The sequence below is a fragment of the Bos taurus genome, chromosome 13 (assembly GCF_002263795.3).
Source record: "Bos taurus isolate L1 Dominette 01449 registration number 42190680 breed Hereford chromosome 13, ARS-UCD2.0, whole genome shotgun sequence".
Taxonomy (NCBI): Eukaryota; Metazoa; Chordata; class Mammalia; order Artiodactyla; family Bovidae; genus Bos; species Bos taurus.
The window spans coordinates 40,597,895-40,618,506 of NC_037340.1; the positions used below are offsets into that span (position 1 = coordinate 40,597,895).

Below are 20,612 nucleotides of genomic sequence, written 5' to 3' on the forward strand. Positions count from 1 at the left end.
TGGCAACAGTTGCCATGGGGCTTGGTCAGTTCCAGAGATTTTTGTCCTGTGACCTTGATACAGGGCTCCACACATAATGTTGCCCTCATGTCACATGGGAGAGTCTGTTTTATTCTAATAAATGAATATTTAACAAATGTTTACAAGGACTTTCGAAGGTTTATTTGTGACCTGAATCCTTAAGGTGTAGTGCCTTTCCAAGAGTCCTCTGCGTAGACGGAAAGGACCAGGACCCTGGTTTAGCCAGCTCCCACCTCCAACCCTCTCCCCCAGGAAATCTCCAGAAACAGAATATTGCAGGGACCCCACGGGCAATACAATGACCTGGGAAATCGAATGTCTTCCCTGTTTCTTCCTACAGAAGCAGCTCTGCGAGAACTGGGTAGGGACAGATTGCATCCCATCTTCTCTGTGGCCTCAGGGGAAGAACTGCTGATTAAAAACGGAAGGTTGACATCATTCCCCCTGGGCAAACTTGAGATATTTGAAGAGACTCTCAACCCAGTAGGACTCTCAAACCCTGCTCGGAGCGAGCAAAAGGAGACTCAAAGCTTTCCCCTTGGAGGCCCATCTTGGCCTGAGCTCATCATCAAATGAGGAGCGTGTGGATGTTTATGTGGCCAGTGCTGCCCCGGTCAGAAAAGCAGTCATCACAGCACCTTGCTTTATCACTTCCTGCAGAACCTAGATTCCAAGTCACGCCAAGCCTCTCTTGTCGGAACAGGGGAGATGACATTGGCCCACGTGAGTCTAGAGTAGCACACTGGCTGTCAACTGCAAAACTGGTCTGTGGCCTTACTTGACCCCTCCAGCCTAATGCTGCATCCATTTGCCAAACCCAACAAGCTCCTTCTTCAGGGCAGCAGAAAGCTGCTGAGATTTTAAATAGATGTCACATATTATTATAGCTGCCTTTTGGGGTCATGGCCATCTTTCTCCATTCTGGTGATTATAGGCAGGGACTCTGACCTAGCTATATTCTCATGGAGGGGGAGAGGCGGGGTGAGGGATGATCCCTGGCCCGTAAGAAGCAGACCACAGGCTGGGGAGAGGCCCCTTGCCTCTTATCCCTGTCCACCAGCGCTCTGACCTGGCCTCCAATGCTTTCCTGATGAGGCTGTCTCTGCCTGGGCTTCCCTAAGTCCTGCTTGGATTCTGCACCTCCTCGCCTAGCACACGCAACTTGACAAGGAGAAAACCAACATCCCCAGGCCGGGACCTCAGCGGGAGCTGTTGGCCAGAATGGCAACACCTGGCCTCTCCATGTGATTTCTTGGCATCCTCATAACCTGGTGGATGAATTGAGAGAGAGCAAGAGACGCTTTCCCTTCAGACTGGAAGCTGTATTGCCTTGTCTAACCTGGCTTCGGAAAGGCAATGGCACCCCATTCCAGTACTCTTGCCTGCAAATTCCCATGGATGGAGGAGCCTGGTAGGCTGCAGTCCATGGGGTCGCTAAGAGTCGGGCCCAACTAAGCGACTTCACTTTCACTTTTCACTTTCATGCATTGGAGAAGGAAATGGCAACCTACTCCAGTGTTCTTGCCTGGAGAATCCCAGGGACTGGGGAGCCTGGTGGGCTGCCGTCTATGGGGTTGCACAGAGTCGGAGACCACTGAAGCATCTTAGCAGCAGCAGCAGCAGCAGCAACCTGACTTCAGGAGTCACATACTTACTATCCCTTCTGCCACATTCTGCATTGGGATCAAGTCAGTCAGGCCAGTCAAATTCAAAGGAGGGAAATGATGAGAACATGCTACAGCAGGTTCAGACCTGTTTTAACTTTACCATGCATCTGCACAATTGTCAAAGTTCACTGACTATTTAAGAACTGTTCACCATATGGTTGGTTGTGATATTATGACTTATCATAAGAAATATATATATATATATATATATATATATATATGGTCTTGGTTTCCCAGTTCCTGGCACAGAGCTCCTGAAACTCAGGGAATTTTCCAAGTTCTGAGAGCGAGTAGAGATTTCTTTTGTGAGGTTAATGAGGCTGGAGAACCAGCCTTGATTGGATGGTTGGGAATTTCAGTTCCACCCTCTGGTTTCAGGGGAGGAGAGAGGGCCTGGAAATGGAGTCAGTGATCCATCATGCCCACCAGATGAAGCCTGCAGAAAAGCCCAAAGTGTAAGTTCGGAGAGGGTCCAAGTTGATGAACATATTGAATTGGAGGGAATGGTGGACCCCAGAACAGGAAAGCTCCATGCCCTTCTCACCCACTAGCCCCATGAATCTCTTCCATCTGCCTGTTCATAGGTGAGGTCCTTTTATAACAAACTGATAAGATAGTAAAGAAAGCTGAGCACCAAAGAATTGATGCTTTTGAACTGTAGTGTTGGAGAAGACTCTTGAGAGTCCCTTGGACTGCAAGGAGATCCAACCTGTCCATCCTAAAGGAAATCAGTCCTGAATATTCATTGGAAGGACTGATGCTGAAATTGAAACTCCAATACTTTGGCCACCTGATGTGAAGAACTGACTCCTTGGAAACGACCCTGATGCTGGGAAAGATTGAAGGCAGGAGAAGAAGGGAATGAGAGAGGATGAGATGGCTGGATGGCATCACTGACTCAGTGGACATGAGTTTGAGAAAAGTTGGTTGGAGTTGGTGATGGACAGGGAGGCCTGGCGTGCTGCAGTCCTTGGGGTCGCAAAGAGTCAGACATGATTGAGCGACTGAACTGAACTGAACTGATAAGCTAGTAAGTAAAATGTGTCTCTGAGTTCTGTGAGCCACCCTAGCAAATTAATGACCTCCTGAGGAGGAGGTCATGGGCACTTCTGATCTACAGCCCCTGGGTTAGAAGCACAGGTTATGGCCAGGCCTTCAGGTGGTCTCTGAGGTCTCAGAGGAGGACAGTCTTGGAGGACTGAGCCCTCAACCTGTGGGACTGTAACCCAACAGGGACTGTACCTCCACAGAGACCCTTCATTCCTTTTCTTGTCCAAAACTTGCTCTTCTCAAGATTGAGGAGTGTCAACTTTTAAAAACTTTTTAAAAATGCACAGGGACTTCCCTGATGGTCCAGTGGCTAAGACTCTGTGCTCCCACTGCAGAGGGCCCAGGTTCAATCACTAATCAGGGAACGGGATCCCACATACTGCACTAAGAGTTTGCATGCTGTAACTAAAGATCCTGGGGCAACCAAATAAGTAAATCAATGTCTAATAATAATTTTAAAAGGCTGTTAAAAAATGCACAATGTGAGAATAACAAACTAAGTTTTACTTGAGGCAAAATGCGCTGAGAAAATGCTCTCAAGAGGTTGGGGGGAAGGTCAGTAAAAATGTGACCTTTGGTGAAGGGGGAAGCACATACCATCAAGTATATGTTTTTCCAGAAGATTTCTCCTAGTCTCGTGAAGCCTTTGCTAGTCGTAGGGAACCATCTTCACCATGGACGATTTCAGTGCTTTTTCTAGATATGGGGAGATACAAGAATTGGGCTTCTAAAATCAGCTCCTGGAAATATCTGCCTGAAGACATGTCCTGCCAGTCCTCACCCGCCCCCAGGACTGAGGGCCTCATTTCTGTTCTCCACCCTGAATTCCTTTCATGGGGTGTTGAAGGTCAGCAGCTGCAGCAGGACATGATTTAATCTTTGTAGAGGTAGATAAGTAGATAAGTATTAGTCCCTCAGTCATGTCTGACTCTTTGCAACCCCATGGACTATAACCCACCAGGCTTCTCTGTCCATGGGATTCTCTAGGCAAAAATATTGGAGTGGGTTGCCATTTCCTCCTCCAGGGGACCTTCCCAACTGTACATAAACGGGACTTCATTAATGGGCATTAGAGGATCCCCCAGGTTAACTTGTCATAGAAAACTGTCTCTTGAGCCTTTAAATTCTATACCAGTTCTACACCTCTGGTTGGCTTATCATTTCTTCCTTTATTTAGGTTTTAAGGTGAATGACCTGGGGCTATTTGTTTCCATCAACCTGATTTCAAATCTAAAGGCACAGTTGAGATGTCTATTTTTCTTGCTATCCTCAGAAGATATTGCTGCAAATCTACTCTGATTCTCATTCTGTTCAGCTTACAATACAAATAGCTTATTATTTTTTGCAACCTATGTCTTACAATAAAGCAGTGCTGAAAAATTAAATAGAAGAAAGTTCAGTTGCCATATAGGCTATGAAAATGATTTGCTGGTGGTAATTTTTAAGCCTGATTCTAAATAGATTTTCTGAGAAGGGCACTTGGAAAATGTGGTTCAAATTTTGCTATTTAAGGTATCTTGAAATTAAAGGTTCACTCTCCCTAAAATTTCAAAAAGCATAGAACTTAGGCTTCTAAGGGTATAGCAGTGAGAATCCCAGGAACGGGGGAGCCTGGTGGGCTGCCGTCTATGGGGTCGCACAGAGTCGGACACGACTGAAGCGACTTAGCAGCAGCAGCAGCAGCAGTGATAAAAGCTTTCATAATCATTTCTAAAAAGCAACACTTCACAGTTTTGTCTCTCCAATGGTTCTCTAATATACTTGTAGAAGGAAGGCAACAGAAAATCAAGAATAAAAATAGCTGAGCTCTCCACAGTTGGGGTTCCTGCCTACTTTTCCTGTTCAAAGAAAAGAGGAGACACCATCTTACAACAGATTCATCATAGACAACTGGGCTTCTCCAGGGACAGTCAGCATTTGATGCCCCATATCCCTTGGTTCTTGTTGCCAATGGTCAGCCTGGCGATGGTGGTGAAATGGGGGCAATTAATCTGTAGATGAGGGAGGGCTTCCTTTAACAGTTGAGGGTTACCATCCAGCATGATTCCAAAGACCTGTAGTGTTTTTAGTGTGGGAATTTCTCTAAGTTCAAGTAAAGTTTCAGGTATTATGTCATAGCACTGACTGAGTGCTATGTTGGAGGTAGCTGAGTTGGTAAATATCTAGAAAGCAGTCACTTTTCAGCATAACACTATCACTTAAGTATAGGTGGACAAGATTGGGACATCTTCCCAACTGAGGCAGAGACATCTGATCTCTGCAGATTCCTTTGGTACCTGCTGAGATTCAACTGGATGATGGTCTCCGACACGTATGCTGCTGCTGCTGCTGCTACTAAGTCGCTTCAGTCGTGTCCAACTCTGTGCGACCCCATAGGTGGAAGCCCACCAGGTTCCCCCATCCCTGGGATTCTCCAGGCAAGAACACTGGAGTGGGTTGCCATTTCCTTCTCCAATGCATGAAAGTGAAAAGTGAAAGTGAAGTTGCTCAGTCATGTCCAACTCTATGCGACCCCATGGACTGCAGCCTACCAGGCTCCTCTGTCCATGGGATTTTCCAGGCAAGAGTACTGGAGTGGAGTGCCATTACCTTCTTCCGACACCGTGTGCAATAGCCACCTATAGGTGCTTTTCAGTGAAGTCAAAGCACCAAGAGAGTTTCAGCTCAGCTCATCCAATCTGGAACAGCTGCTCAGCAAAATCTTCAGGGCAGATTCAGAGAATCCAGAATGCCCAGAAAGGTTGAGTTGCAGTAAATTTGTTTTCTTAGCAAGATTATCAACAATGGGATCAGAAAGCCGGAGGCCTTCCAGGCTGAGATTCTGCAACTTGGAGCAGTGAGACAGAAGGCCGTGGAGGGTAAACACGTCAATCACTAAGTTCGATAGGTCCAGGTGCTGTAGACAAAAAGGGCTGAAATATTCAACTAACAATTGGTCCATAAATGATCACGGGCAGCAGAAGGCAACTACCCATCAGGACAGAAGCCGACCAACCACATCTGGGTAGAGGTTTCTGCCCGTGAGGTCCACAGTCTGCCAGAGAGACTCATCAAACTCTAGATAATGCTGTCTTTTAACAAACACTGGAGACTTTCAGGAGTTCAGGGAGGCACAGACAGGAAAAGATTCCTAAGAGTAGCTCGTCTGGAAGGGAGTCCCAAGAAATAGCTGGAAAGTTCTCTTGTTTAGCTTAGGTCTGCGGATAATCTCAAAGTCCTTGTCATTTCCTTTGCTTTTCAGCCATTTTCATGGGGGACTCTGTGGGTGGCCCAGGTTTGAAAGCAGTTGCTGGGGGATAGTCTCACTGTCCATCTCCTCCTTCTCCAGGGTGGAGACCCCCATGCCTGAAAACAGTCAGAAGTCTAGAACCCCCATCCCCACGTGAAACTGGTGGTGGCATTGGTCCTCTGGTTGGGTGTCTCCTGGAAATGTTTCCTGTCTGTGGCGTCTGCAGGTTGGGGAGTTTTAAATGTGCTCATTAATTGCAGAGGTGCCTGCCTCCCAGATTCCCACTTTAGCCTGTCAGTTCAGTTCAGTTCAGTTCAGTCGCTCAGTCATGTCCAACTCTTTGCAACCCCATGAATCGAAGCACGCCAGGCCTCCCTGTCCATCACCAACTCCTAGAGTTCACTCAAACCCACGTCCATTGAGTCGGTGATACCATCCAGCCATCTCATCCTCTGTCGTCCCCTTTTCCTCCTGCCCCCAATCCCTCCCAGCATCAGAGTCTTTTCCAAAGACTCAACTCTTCACATGAGGTGGCCAAAGTACTGGAGTTTCAGCTTTAGCATCATTCCTTCCAAAGAACACCCAGGGCTGATCTTCTTTAGAATGGTCTGGTTGGATCTCCTTGCAGTCCAAGGGACTCTCAAGAGTCCTCTCCAATACCACAGTTCAAAAGTATCAATTCTTCGGCACTCAGCTTTCTTCACAGTCCAACTCTCACATCCATACATGACCACTGGAAAAACCATAGCCACCAAATAGATAAGTAGATGGCAAGTGCCAATTTGTAGTTGACAGGAATACCAAAGAAAGGTGGAGGGGCAGAAATTGTAACCAAGAAGTACCCCTTGGGGCCTTCCTGGGTTGGGGGAGGGACATGTCTCCCCCCACCCCCATCCTCTGCTTTAGCTCCTCTCGTAGCTCAGTTGGTAAAGAATACGCCTGCAGTACAGGAGACCCGGGTTTGATCCTTGGGTCAGGAAGATCCCCTGGAGAAGGAAATGGCAACCCACTCCAGTATGCTTTCCTGGAAAATCCCATGGACAGAGGAGCCCAGTGGGCTGCAGTCTATGGGGTCGCAAAGAGTGGGACACGACTGAGTGACTAACACACACACAAACTATCTAGATAACAATATTGGATGCAAATTTCCTGAGTTGTTTTAAAGATGTAAAAGCCTCCCAGTCTCCAACAAATGGAAGATGTTGACTACTTGAAGACCGAGAGCACAGAGCCCCAAGCCTCCTGGAGCCTGAGGACTGAGACACTCTGAATCCCTGTGATCCCATCCTTCTGCCTCAGCATCAGCCAGTCAGATAACTGCACAAGCTGACCTCAGACCTGTGACACCACTCCCTTCCCTGGTCCTAAAAATGCTTTCCCGAAACTCTTTTGGAAACTAGAGGTTTTTCAGGGCGAGAACTACCTTGTCTCCTTACATGGCCCGGCAGTAAAACTTGCTCTGCTCCAAACTCTGACCTTTCTGTTTGGCCTCACTGTGCATCGAACACACGAACTTGCATGAACATGGTCTGATGCTGTCTTGGGGTAGACAGTGTCAGAATCTAGGTGAATTGTAGGACACCCAGCTGGTGTCAGAGAATTGCTTGATGGAGAATTGCAATTACACACTGAAACCGGTGTCAGAAGCATATATGTTAATTATAACCCAATGTTAGGGCTTCCCGGGTGGTGCTAGTGATAAACAACTCCCCTGCCAGTGCAGGAGACGTTAAGAATCACAGGCTTCATCCCTGGGTTGGGAAGATCTCCTGGAGGAGAGCGAGGCAACCCACTCCAGTATTCTTGCCTGGAGAATCCCATGGACAGAGGAGCCTGTCAGTCTACCATCCACAGGGTTGCACAAAGTCAGACATGACTGAAGCAACTTAGCACACATGTGCACACTCCAATTTTAAAGTATGGAAAATAGCTTTTCTTGACACTAAAATAGAGCCCACACCCCACTCTCATGCTCTATCCCTAGGCCCTGTTTTATTTTACTCCATAGCACTTATCACAACCCAATTACATGTTGTTTCTTCACTTAGTTGCTCCCTACCCCAAGCAAGACTGTAGAATCTAGGAGAACAGGTCATTTTTGATAAACACCCAGCACCTGCAAAAGAGGCTGACACAAAGCTGTGCAGTCAAGATCTATCAAATGTCACCAAAAGCACTGAATGACCGCAGTCATTGGGGAGGGAAGCCCCATTCAGCTGAAAACAAGTGGCAACAAGCTGTGTATGTCAGCGTATTCAGTGAAGATCACAAATGCCACAGGCATTTGGACAAGGAAGGGGTGTCTAATACTGGATGGTTAGAGCCAGAAGTATCCTCAGAGGTGACTGGGTGTAGCAAGTGGCTTTACAAGTGAGGACAGTGAGGTCCCAAGGAGGCGAGAGGCTTATTCAAGGCCACACAGCGGTAGGTCTAGAGTCAGGCCAGTGACTTGGGTCACTATGTAAACTTAAAGCTCCACATGTCTTATTCCTCTCTCCAATGAAGCATCTTTTAGGGCCGTAGCATCTGGAGCCTGACAGTGCTGATTGGCTGGGCAAAAACGAATGAGATTTCAGGAGGAGACTATGGACTGGACAGTAAAAGTCAGGCTCACATGCTGTGGGATCTCTGGGTACTAGACAGAGGGAAACATATTCTTTGGAGCTTTATTTGATTCACCTTGGGTCATGGGATCAGCTGCATGAAAAATATTTCCAGTCTTTGGTATCATAAAAGCCTGTTTTTCCCAGACATCAGCTAAAATGCTCACTGTAAAAGACAGAGGTTTCTAAGCCAGTTCTCCTTAAGTAAGTGATCCCGTGATAGAAACACGTGACTGCCATTCACACACAGAAAAGCTTTCAGGTTCTTACCTTTGTTAACTTTCTGAAAGCACTAATTAATTTGAGGCACTCTCTCATGGTGCTGGACTAGTTCCCACATTGTGCAACTAGAATTTGAGTCATGACTCATTTCTGCATTACACAAGTGTCCAATTCTGTCTTAGTTCTTATTCAAGTTTCTTGAGTGATTCTATTTGAGTAACATATTCTAAGACAAAGACGTGCACTAGTCCAGGTAGAAGATTCATTTCAGAAAAGAAAACGAGGATTTGCAGAACAGTGGGAATTAGTTTTTTAAAAAATACAAGAAATGAGAAATGGTGCTTGCATGCTTTCTACACCAATGGACTTTCTCCTTCAAATTGGCATGGTTTTAGCAAATTTAGCAAAGTGGGCCACTGGTAATATTTTTAAATGCACAATTCTTCTCCCGGCCATCCTTATTTTCATCTTCATAATTAGGTTTACCTTGAAGAGTGAAAGTGAAAGTCACTGAGTTGTGGCTGACTCCTCGTGACCCCATGGACTATACAGTCCATGGAATTCTCCAGGCTAGAATACTGGAGAATTCTCTGGAGTGGGTAGCCATTCCTTCTCCAGGGCATCTTCCCAATCCAGGGATCGAACCCAGGTCTCCCACATCGCAGGCAGATTCTTTACCAGCTGAGCCACCAGGGAAGCCCATCTTGAAGGGTGTTAATGACAAATTGGCAAGAGTGTCAACTATGAATTGGCACTTACCATCTACCTCTACAGGATTAAAGCATGTGCTGCTGATCTTCGACACCCCCTGAAAGGAGTTCAGGGTGGAGAGCAGTAATGAGACCCTCTGTGCTTGGGGTGGGGGTTGGGGAACTGATAGAACACATCTCCAGATAGTTAGATATTTTCAGGGGCCAATTTTATGAGCCCAGTTTTTACATCTTCTTTATCTAGAAAAGCATGAAATTCTTCATGGTGACAGCTGCTCCTCATGACCATCAGAACCTTCTGTAAAAAATAACGTGCTTAATTGCATGTACTCTACCTTCGCCAAAATCACATATGTACTGACCTTCCCCCTTGCCTCTTTGGAGCAGTTTCTCAGAGCTATCTGAAACGCTGTCTCCCAGGCTACAGTCCTCATTTTGCCTCAAACCAAACTTAACTTGCAACTCTTGCACTGTGTATTTTTTAAGATGACAAGAGAAAACAGTTGAGTGAGACAGGGTGAGATAAACCCTTTCTTTTTCTTCCTCTTTGTAATCATTATGAACTGTACATTCCAGTTTTCTTGTTTGTGCTTCAGATAAAATTGTATCAGCCCATGTGGTCACTTCATGCTCCCTTGGAGCTGTCTGCTACTTGCCCTTTTTAGACTGCTGCAGTGACCCACACCCATCCTACGGAGACTCTACAAATGTATCTACTACTATGCCTTGCTCATAGTAGATGCTCACTAAATGCCTGAAGACTGAATCTGTGAAGAGAATGCCTTCTGTACTCCCCACCCTTCAAAAAGAGGATTTCTGAAATCTTACAAACATGCTTGGAATGTTTAGAGACAAACAAAATTGCAAGATTCATGATATCTGTGAAATTTGTCTTAAGAATGTACATAAGTCACACATCTAAGTTAGGACTTAAACCTTTGGTAGGTATGTGGTCGCAGACAACGAGGCAGAAAGAGGAGGAAATCCATGTGTAGTCCTGGAAGCACTGCCACTTATATTTGGCTCAGTTGTGGACAAGCAAGTTCAATTGTGTGTGAGTGAGTGAAGTATAAGTATACTAGCGAGGTGGAAAAGCAAAATAATGAAAAGCAGATGGCAGAGGGCCAAAGATGCTAGTCTAAGGAGTATGAATTCCACTCATAGAAATCAGAGAGCCTCCTAAGGTTTTAGACAATGACAAGAATGCTCATAGAGGCCATGCCTATAATCATCAAACATATATAACATAAATGTTGCTCGGTTGCGTCCGACTCTTTGCGACCCGGTGGACTGTAGGCCACCAGGCTCCTCTGTCCATGCGGATTCTGTAGGCAAGAATACTTGAGCGGGTTGCCATGCCCTCCTCTAGGGAATCTTCCCAATCCAAGGATTGAACTCAGGTCTCCCACATGGCAGGTGGATTCTTTACTGTCTGAGCCACCAGGGAAGCCATATATGTTACCAGCAATTCTTATTCCTAGTATTTTCTCTAAAGAAATGAAAAGTGTATTTGCAAACACAAAAAATTTGTACATGGGTGTCCACAGAAGCTCTATTCCAAAAAGCTGAAAACAACTCAAATATCCACCAAGAGGTGAAGATCCAAGAAATTGTGGGACATAGACATAGCAATTAACAAAGGATTGATTCACAGAATATGGATGTTTCAAAACCATTACGCTGAGGAAAAGACATCAGACAAAAGACTACAAATGGTAGGTTTCATTTATAGGAAAATCTAGAAAACAAACAAAAAACTTGCCAGGTGGTGCTAGTGGTAAAGAACCTGCCTGCCAATGTAGAAGACACAGGTTTGATCCCTGGGTCAAAAGGATCCCCTGGAGGAGGAAATGGTAACCCACTCCAGTATTCTTGCCTGGAGAATTCCATGGACAGGGGAGACTGGCAGGTTACAATCCATGGGGCCGCAAAGAGTCAGACACGAATGAGCACACAAGCACACACTAGAAAAACTATTCTACTGGGACAAAATGCAGATTAATTGTTGCCTGAGGCCAGGGGTGAGGGGAGGAGTTGCCACCCCATGCACAGGAGCACAGGGAACTTTGTGTGTGTGTGGGGCAATGGAATTATTCTATGTCCCAGTTGTAGTGGTGGTTTCACAAGTATATACACTGGTCAAAATTCATTGAAGTGTACACTTGAAACGGATGCATTTCAATGTATGTAAATTAAAGCGAAATGAAGTTGGTTTAAAAAAAAGAAAACAGAACTATATTTGGGCACAGCACTACTTAGGGCAAAGGAAACAGCACAGACTTTCCTAACGTGGTTGTCCTTTAGCCTGAAGGTGAGGTGTAGCCTGTGACATAGAGGCCCTGCTCTGTAGCACCATGGACAGCAGCGTGGGGAGGTCGGGGGGTGCCAGGTGGCATGGCCAAGGAACCACGTGGACAGAAAGGAGCCAAGAATGCCTGTGTGTGTGTGTGTGTGTGTGTGTGTGTGTGTGTGTGTTTATGTGTTGAGGGGATGGGATCCCTGCAGTTAATTAATGCATGTCGTTCTAGTGAAGATCTTACCTACTGGCTCATCCTTCAAGATTCCTTCCAGTCCTGCTTCCCATGAAGTCTTACTTGAGCTCCTGCCCACACCAGCCTTTTCCTCTTTCTCTCTTCTGAACTCTTACAGTAAGTCCTGTTTGTTTAATTTGTTTGGAGGTAACTATGGCTTTTTTTTTTTCTTCTTCTTGTACTGCTCTTTCAGTTGCTTATTGCTACTTAATTTGAAATGTGGTTACACTTTACATCATCTTCTACTGCCAGGCCCTGAAGAGGGAACCACTGTCTGGATCCCCCTCAGTGCCTCCAGAGAAGTCAGGCAGTATTTGTGTACGTTCTTGATTCATGTTGGTTTTCACTTCCTAAAACTGGACTCTGTTAATAATTTGGCATAAGGAAGAGACAGCTACAATTCTGTTACGATTGAACTTAAGGGCTAAGTAGGGAGATACTGGGGCTTCCCAGGTAAAGAACCTGCCTGCCAATGTAAGAGATGTGGGTTTGATCCCTGGGTTGGGAAGATCCCCTGGAGAAGGAAATGGCAACTCACTCCAGTATTCTTGCCTGGAAAATCCCATGGACAGAGAAGCCTGGCAGGCTACAGTCCACGGGGTTGCAAAAGAGTTGGACATAACTCAGTGACTAAACAACAAGAGATACTGAGGTTTGTGAACCCTTCGGTAATTCATCTCTGTTTCTACTTTAATTGACTGACGATAATTTCTACCACAAAGCCAATACCCTATTCAGGCGATGTTGTCTCTGCAGCAAACTGAAATCAAGTTGATGTATTTCCCTGATGATTTCATATCTCCATCATTTTTTTTTTTTCAATCCTGAATTTCAGCCAGGGCAGTCACATTTGTATTCGAAGCCTGCCAACTCTGGCCAGAAATCAGGTGTCCGCTTAAGACACACCTTGACAAGTGGATTAGATGTTCCAATGAAAGGCAGATAAATGTCACTCATGTCACTATAAATAAAAGTCTAGGCCTGCTTATCAGCTTGTAGGGTTGAGGTTGTACCTTCAATACTTCTGAGTGCTTCACGCTTTATTATCCTTGAAACGAGGCTGTTTCCCTCCAGTCTCTCCACTTACACACCCAAAGGGAATTATTACCATTTGACTCCTTGAAACATGTGCCTTCTGTCAGTGTCCTGTCTTTTGCTTTAGGAGACAATATAACCTGTGGCCTTAAACAGAAATCTGCCAGGATCTTCTGAAATGTCATATTATGGGGTGAAATGTAGCAGGAGCCTTTCACGGTGCTGACCGAGAACGTCTAGTACCTGCTTTATAAGCAAATCACATTCTAGCGGACTTTGACTGTTTGGGGTTATGTTTTAGAGCATGGGATTTGTCACTGAAACCCATGTAATAATAAGTATGATTTAGATTTGTGGTTTTGGTCAAATCCTGTTCTTTGAAACCAAACTATGTATAGCCAGCCAAACTTTGCGAAAATGTCAGTCACAACGTGTCACACTTACAAACATACAGCATCAATTCTAAAAGCATCTGAGGGATACAAGGCCTTGAAAAAAAAAGAGAGATTTTTGTGGTTGGAGAAATTGAGAGATGAGGCATGAAAAAAGGCTCTAAAATGGCCACAGAAATGTAGGCCACTTAATGCAATTTAACCCTAACATCATTTCATTACAGTTTCCCTTTCTCAACACTTTGGGGTACGATGCTCATTGTTTAATGTCTTTGGTTAACTTAAGGTGTGAGCACAGATGGAGAAAGTTGAGAAGGAAATAATCTTTCTGAATACATTCATCAATGTGTACAGATGGAGGCCTTACAAATGCATCTTTCAGTTATCTACATTTCTGAGCTGCATTCTGAAGTTCAGCCAGGACAGGACTGCATAGGAGCACACATGCTTTCACCAACGTCATGTTCATTTGTACCCGTGAATTACACTTGGTGATGATGATTGCCTATTGCGTAAGATCTCAATATATCAAAATCCTAGAAATCTGAAAAAGTAGCTTTGGATTGGGTTCTAAGAGCAGAAATTTGTTGATTCTATTTCCATTTCTTATGTCTTAAGATAGAGGTTCTCAAAGTGTTTGGCCTTGGGACTCCTTTATACTCTTACAAATTATCCAGCACCCCAAAGAGGTTTTGTTCAGGTAATTATACCTGTCAATATTTACCATGTTTGAAATCAAACCTGAGAAAATTTTAGAAATATTTAAAATGCTAAAATAAATAATTATTAATTCATTTAAAAATAACAAGAAGCCCTTAACATGCTAACAGAAGTAACATGCTTATGAAAACAACTATTTTTCCCAAACCCAGATTAGTGAGGAGATTGGCACTGTTTTATATTTTTTGAAATTCTTCAGTGTCTGACTTAACAGAAGACAACTGGGTTGCCACAGCTGTTTCTGATTGGCAATTCGTTGAGAGATCCCATCACATAGCCTCTAGAAATTTCCATTATATACTTTATACACTTGGAGAATGAAAGTGAAGACAGAAAATCACACATTTTTTTGGCTGTGCAGCATGTGGGATCTTAGTTCCTCAGCCAGGTGTTGAACCCATGTCCTCTGCATTGGAAGCTTGGAGTTCTACCCATTCGACCACCAGGGAACTCCCCCAAATCACATCTTAATATTATCATAAAAAGTTTTAACATCATGGACCCACTGAATGAATCTCTGGGATCTTAGGGATCCCTTAACCACATTTTGAGAACTACCGCTCTCAAAATTCAATACCATGAAAATATTAACAATCTACTGGATGCTCATCACAAAATCAATAAAGACACATCCCTGCCTCCAGGGAACTTACAATGTCTTCTTCCACACACATCTCATTTCCAACCCAATCTCACTGAGATTTCAAGACTCCTTGTCAATCTATTTCCTCCCTATCATCTCTGACTACCCCTTTAGATGACTAGATCTGTATCTTTTTAAAATGTCTGTAGCAATTGTCTGTGCAGTTCATTTGGGATATTTAATAAGACTTGTGGTATGAGGCTTGTTTATTATTGGTCAAAATGTGACTTAATTACTTCACTTATTTCATATGCCGTGGCTGTACTTTGTCCTTGCTAGTGATGGATAAGACAGGTGATGGTAGCAAGACAATGATTTATTTTGCTAATGGTGCCCACATAGGCAGCAAAGGCTGTGGACTTTAAATAGATATTTAATAATTTGATTTGCGGCTTAACTAAGGAGTGTGGCAGAGACAATGCTGTGTTCCCCCATCCTGTTTCCTTTTTCTATTTATTGAGTACTCCAAAAGATGAGATTGGGAAATATTTCCCCACAATATTTCCCAATCTTGTCTTCAGCTGGGAGCCAAGTGATTGGAATTTGGTCAAATGAATGTAAGTAGAAATTATGTAAGCCACCATCAAGCCTAGCCCTTCAGAACATTCAGGGCAGCCCTCTTGCCCTGCCTTCCTTTGGTAGTGGCTGTGGTGGTCACATGTTGAGCTAACAGAACCTCAGGATGAAAACAGCTGGATCCCTGAGTCACCATGTGGAGGACAAACAGCCCTGGAGGGAGCTCAACCACACTTTTGGTCAGCTGATGAGATTTCAGCCATTATTTATTATCCCAGCAAAGCGTAGCTTGTCCTGATATATTAGAAGAAAGAGAATATTTACAGATGAGATAAGGAAAATGTAAGATGCAATACCACACGTTAGAAGTCAAGGAGAGCTATGGAAGATGAGAACTGGCAGGAGCCTTGGGCTCTGTGCTGGGAAAAATTTATGGAGAAGAGGGGAAGTGGAAACACGTAGGATTTGAGCTGGCACAAAGACTCTTTCCTATGCAAAGGAGAGGAACTTAGCTCCAAACAGCTTAGGGCAAAAGGATCATTTATTGGCACGTGGAAATAAAGAACAGGTTTACCAACCAAACTGCAGGAAGAGGGATTTAGCTGTACTCGAAACCCACTGCAACCAGGGACTAAATCTGGTTCTCTCATTGCAGACCGGCAAGAAATCCCATTGTGATCTTTCAGCCTCAACCATCTGGGAGGTACTGCCTCACCTTCCTTATGGCTTGAAGTTGAAAAACACTGGGCAAGGACTCTCAGGGACTCAGCTTTCCCAGCTAACCATCCCCATACCAAATGCCTACTGGACATGTGTGCCTATGAGAACATAGCACTGCCCAGGGAAGTCAAATACTTGAGGAAGGGCTCTTTGTAGGAGAAACGAGGGACTTCACCACAGACACAATTCCCGGTAATTATGTTCTTAGGTTCCAGGTTTTGACTGTTCTTAGGTAAAATATGGGCTAACCATTTCTTTAATTTCTACACCAGTGGTTTAAACAAAGTGGCATCAGACCACAGAGAAGGGGGCAATGAATACTGCCAGGTGGCAGGGAGAAACACTTCCCCAGAGACCTCTTGAGGTGAGCCTTTAGGATTGAGTGTGATTTGTCAAGGCAGGAGGGCATTCCAGGGAGACAGACTTCCAGACTTGAGCAAATGGACATACATTCCTCCTCTTCCATGCCTCCCTTCTTATATGTTGAAAAAAAAAATGTATTTAAAGCCATCAGAAAACAAAGGATATAAGTATCCTCTTAGTGCAAGGACAGAGTATTAAATGATCTTTACTTGGACTGAAACAGAAGCAGTGTGAATAAGCAAGAGACTTAAGCCCCCTCTATCGCGGCCTCTCGTCTGTTACAGGAAGATGATGAAAGCACCCTCAGAAGGCCCAGTGACGATCAAATTTGATAATGCCTTGCTGCTGCTGCCGCTAAGTCGCTTCAGTCGTGTCCGACTCTGTGCGACCCCATAGACGGCAGCCCACCAGGCTCCCCCGTCCCTGGGATTCTCCAGGCAAGAACACCGGAGTGGGTTACCATTTCCTTCTCCAATGCATGAAAGTGAAAAGTGAAAGGGAAGTCGCTCAGTTGTGTCCCACCCTCAGCGACCCCATGGACTGCAGCCTACCAGGCTCCTCCATCCATGGGATTTTCCAGGCAAGAGTACTGGAGTGGGGTGCCATTGATAATGCCTTTGCCAATGCTTTAGCACAGTGTAAACTTGCAAATAAGTGCTGGAGAGTGACACCAGCAATTATTTTACACTCATAAATGTAGCTGGAAGGTTGAATTACATGCTACATTGCATTTTATAACCAGTGATAAGTGAGTTGTTTACGCAAACCAGCCGTCATCAGTGCAAAATACTTAAAAAAAAAAAAAAAAAAAAAAAACGGTTGCTAACCCAGATTCATGCTGTGGCATAAAATCGGGAGAAAGCAGGAAGCAGAAGTAACGAGTGCGTGTGGATGCTTAGATTCTACATGAATCGAGGTGGGTGAGAAGGAGGAAACCAGTCCGCCAAGGTTCCCCTGGAGCAGCCTGGTACGCAGGGTTCCCGCCCGAGGGTCGCCGGTTGCCGGGGAAGCTCCGAGTCCCGTGCGGCCGAGGACGACGAGCCACGCGGGTCACTGCTCCGGGCCACCCGCTCACTAGCCCCGCCCCTTTCCGGCCCCGCCCCACCCGGCCGGCACCTCCTTCCTGGTCTCTTCCGCGGCGGCGCCGTGACCTAAGTTCCGGTCGCCGGGCGCACGTGGGCGGAAGCGCCGGTGCCCGCCGCGGCTCGTCTCTGTGGTTACCGCGCGTTCGCTGGCCGGGCCGCCGCCCGCTGCTGCGCCGCCGCCATGGGAGTCCCGGCCTTCTTCCGCTGGCTCAGCCGCAAGTACCCGTCCATCATTGTCAACTGCGTGGAAGAGAAGGTGAGGGGGCGCCAAGCGGCCGCCACGCCGACGCCTAGAGCACGCCCCTGCCCCGGCGCGCGTGCAGGCCGCGGTCCCCGGGGGGCCCGCCGCCCGCCCGCGGGGCCCGCGCCCGCTGCCTCCCCGGTCGCCGCGGGTCGACGCGCGTCGGGGGCGCGGGCGCTCGCACTCCCGGCCCGGGAGCGGCTCGGGCGGCGCGAGAGCCGCCCCTGCGCTGCCCGCGGGTTCCCGGGCGGCAGACCCCGCCCACGGCTTTGTCTCCTCCCGGGGCGGCCGACCTGAGAGGCTTTCGGCTCGGGGAGAGGCAGTCCGTCGGTGTCGTGTTAGGGGTCGCGCGGGGAGAGCAGCGCCTCGGGAAGGTCTCGGACAGCACTCAAGTCCGCGAAGGGGCCCCTCCCTCGTTGTCTGACTGTTGGGCTAAGCCTGTCTTTGACATTTTCAGGGTTCCTGGGCGCGCTCGATCGGTGCTATGCCTCTTGCTGTTGGTTTCTTGGCGTTTCTTATTGGTCGTTTCCAGGTTTCTCCGTCCGGTTTCGATTTGGTACCCGTGCTTTCAGTTTCCAGATCGGGGAGGTTCAGGGACACACGATGCCCTGCTTTTGAACGAAGTGCCCAGCCGACACTGGGAACTTTCTGCTTAGGCTAGTGAGGGTTTTTTTTTGGGGGGGGGTGGCAAAGGTTTGTTTAGTTTTTGTTTGTTTTGGACAGGTAGATGGGTCTTCAGACTTCATTCATCATTCTGTGTGAGATCTTGACCTTGCTTAGTTCCTGTCCGAGGAGAAACCGAAACTGATGGTTCTGATGAAATTTCCAGTACCGCCTGTGTTTTTCTCAAAGAGAAACTGTGGAAACAATGCTCATGTCCTTTGCGTTTAAAACTTTTCTTAACTTTATATCTTACCTCCTTTCTGCTCTGCAGGGATAACTGCTTTAAACTTATTTTTGGTTCTGTCTCTGAGTGTCATGGTTATGTTTGATGTATTGCTTCTGGATGTATCTGTGGAATTGTAGCTGTGTTAGGAGCAGTCACTTGTACAGGCCCCCGCCCCCCACCCCACCCCACCCCCCCAATCAGTGCCTTTATTCTTCTACTGATAAACTATAGCGTTAAGTAATATATTTTTTTTTTCTTTTTCCTCTCCTATACAGAGTACCCCTTGACCCTTCACATGCTGAGGTTAGGTATTAACTTTTCTAAACCCCTGCTGTCCTTACTCCTCATACCAAGCTTGTCAGCTGTGCTTTTTGCCTTGTTGGCATCCAGGATTAAATTGTCAGGGCTTTGGCTATACAAGTTTGTTTTAAAAGCTGAAGAATCAAGTAGTGTTGGTGATTATTGTCACTATGTAGATCTAGGTTGTGTACTAGGATTCTCTTTTCTGCTACGTTTGTCTTTTTGCCTGTTGCATGTTTTCCACTGTACATGGTTCCCCATCCAGACTCTTATATCAGATATTCTATCAAGTCCTCTTTCTAATTGGAGACTGCTTGAAGTCTGTATTTCTGCTGCTGTGGCACCTGGTTATGTAGCCTAGCTGAAAAGCTGCTTCTTGATATTTTTAAAAATTTCTGCAGTTGGAGGTACTGTTTTTTAATCATTTTTCTTGGTTTTTGTTCTTACTTGAGTTCTTAAGAAGTGCTGTTGTAGTATGTGAGTTTTCTAAGTCCATTCTTCCTCGTAAACATGAGTAATCATTAGCTAGGCAGAGGTTGAGTTTGAAAATTGCTTTCCCTCAGAACTTGGAAAGCATTGTTCTTTTGATTTTTGTCATCCAAAATTGTTGATGAAAAGTTGAATGTTAATGCAGTTTATTTATTTAGCTAACACTTAAATGCAGTATATAGTAGGTACTAGGCATTTCACCAGAGAAGGCAATGGCACCCCACTCCAGTACTCTTGCCAGGAGAATCCTGTTAGGAGGAGCCTGTTAGGCTGCAGTCCATGGGGTCGCTAAGAGTCGGACAAAACCGAGCGACTTCACTTTCACCTTTCACTTTCATGCATTGGAGAAGGAAATGGCAACGCACTCCAGTATTCTTGCCTGGAGAATCCCAGGGACAGAGGAGCCTGTTGGGCTGCCGTCTGTGGGGTTGCACAGTCAGACACGACTGGTGCGACTTAGGAGCAGCAGGCATTTCACAGATGAATTTATTAAATCCCCATAACAACCACGTAACTATTGCTTCTCCTCTTCCTCTTGCTTCTTATTACAGGTGAGAAAACTGAAGCACAGGCGGCTTAAGTAATGTACTCATGGTCATGTGGTTTTGCATGTCAGAGCCTGTGTCAGCCAGGAAGCCCATGCTCTTAATTTCTGTGTTCCTTTGCTTTCACTCTTTTGTAGTTGATCGGTTTTTCTTTCTGAATTTTAAAAAGAGCTTTATCCTTGATAATATAAGCTTGTGTGACTGTGTATTACAGATTTTTTTTTTTTTTTTAAGATTCTAATTTCTTTTCATCAGTGCTTGGCTGACTGTGAGTCTGGAGGCTTGTGTTCTGTAGTTATGGGGAATGCTTTTTTATTTTTTTCCCGTTTTCCTTTTACTTTGTTCTCTGAACTCTGAATACTGGTCCTTCTAGTTGATTTATTTTTCTTTTCTCTCTCCTCCCCCGAGGTGTAATTGACCTAGAACAAACTGCACTTTTTTAAAGTGTACAATTTTATACATTTTGACATGTGTCTATCCATGGACTCAACACCACAATCAAGGTAATGAACATCACCTCTGAGACATTCCTTCTGCTCCTTTTTTGTTCCCCCAGCCCCTTCCTGCTGCCCATCTTTGGTCAACCACTAATTTATTTCTATCGATGTTTTCATTTTCTAAAATTTTATATAAATGGAATT

General features: G+C 45.6%; 1 protein-coding gene and 1 pseudogene across 4 annotated transcripts in view; one reads left to right on the forward strand and one right to left on the reverse strand.

Moving 5' to 3' along the window:
• Positions 1 to 1,467: 1,467 nt before the first annotated feature.
• On the reverse strand, positions 1,468 to 17,525 carry LOC132346902 (S-phase kinase-associated protein 2-like; annotated as a pseudogene).
• Positions 17,526 to 17,602: 77 nt separating this feature from the next.
• Positions 17,603 to 20,612, forward strand: part of XRN2 (5'-3' exoribonuclease 2) — a 62,795-nt gene continuing 59,785 nt past the window's right edge. For 2 of the 4 annotated variants that reach the window (XM_010811234.4, XM_025000584.2), the window contains exon 1: positions 17,613 to 17,763. In XM_010811234.4, coding sequence (XP_010809536.1) covers positions 17,689 to 17,763 — 75 coding nt within the window. In that variant the 5' untranslated portion in view covers positions 17,613 to 17,688. Of the gene's footprint in view, positions 17,764 to 20,379; positions 20,475 to 20,612 lie in introns of all 4 variants that reach the window. The other 2 variants (XM_010811235.4, NM_001192472.1) reach the window with 2 other exon arrangements.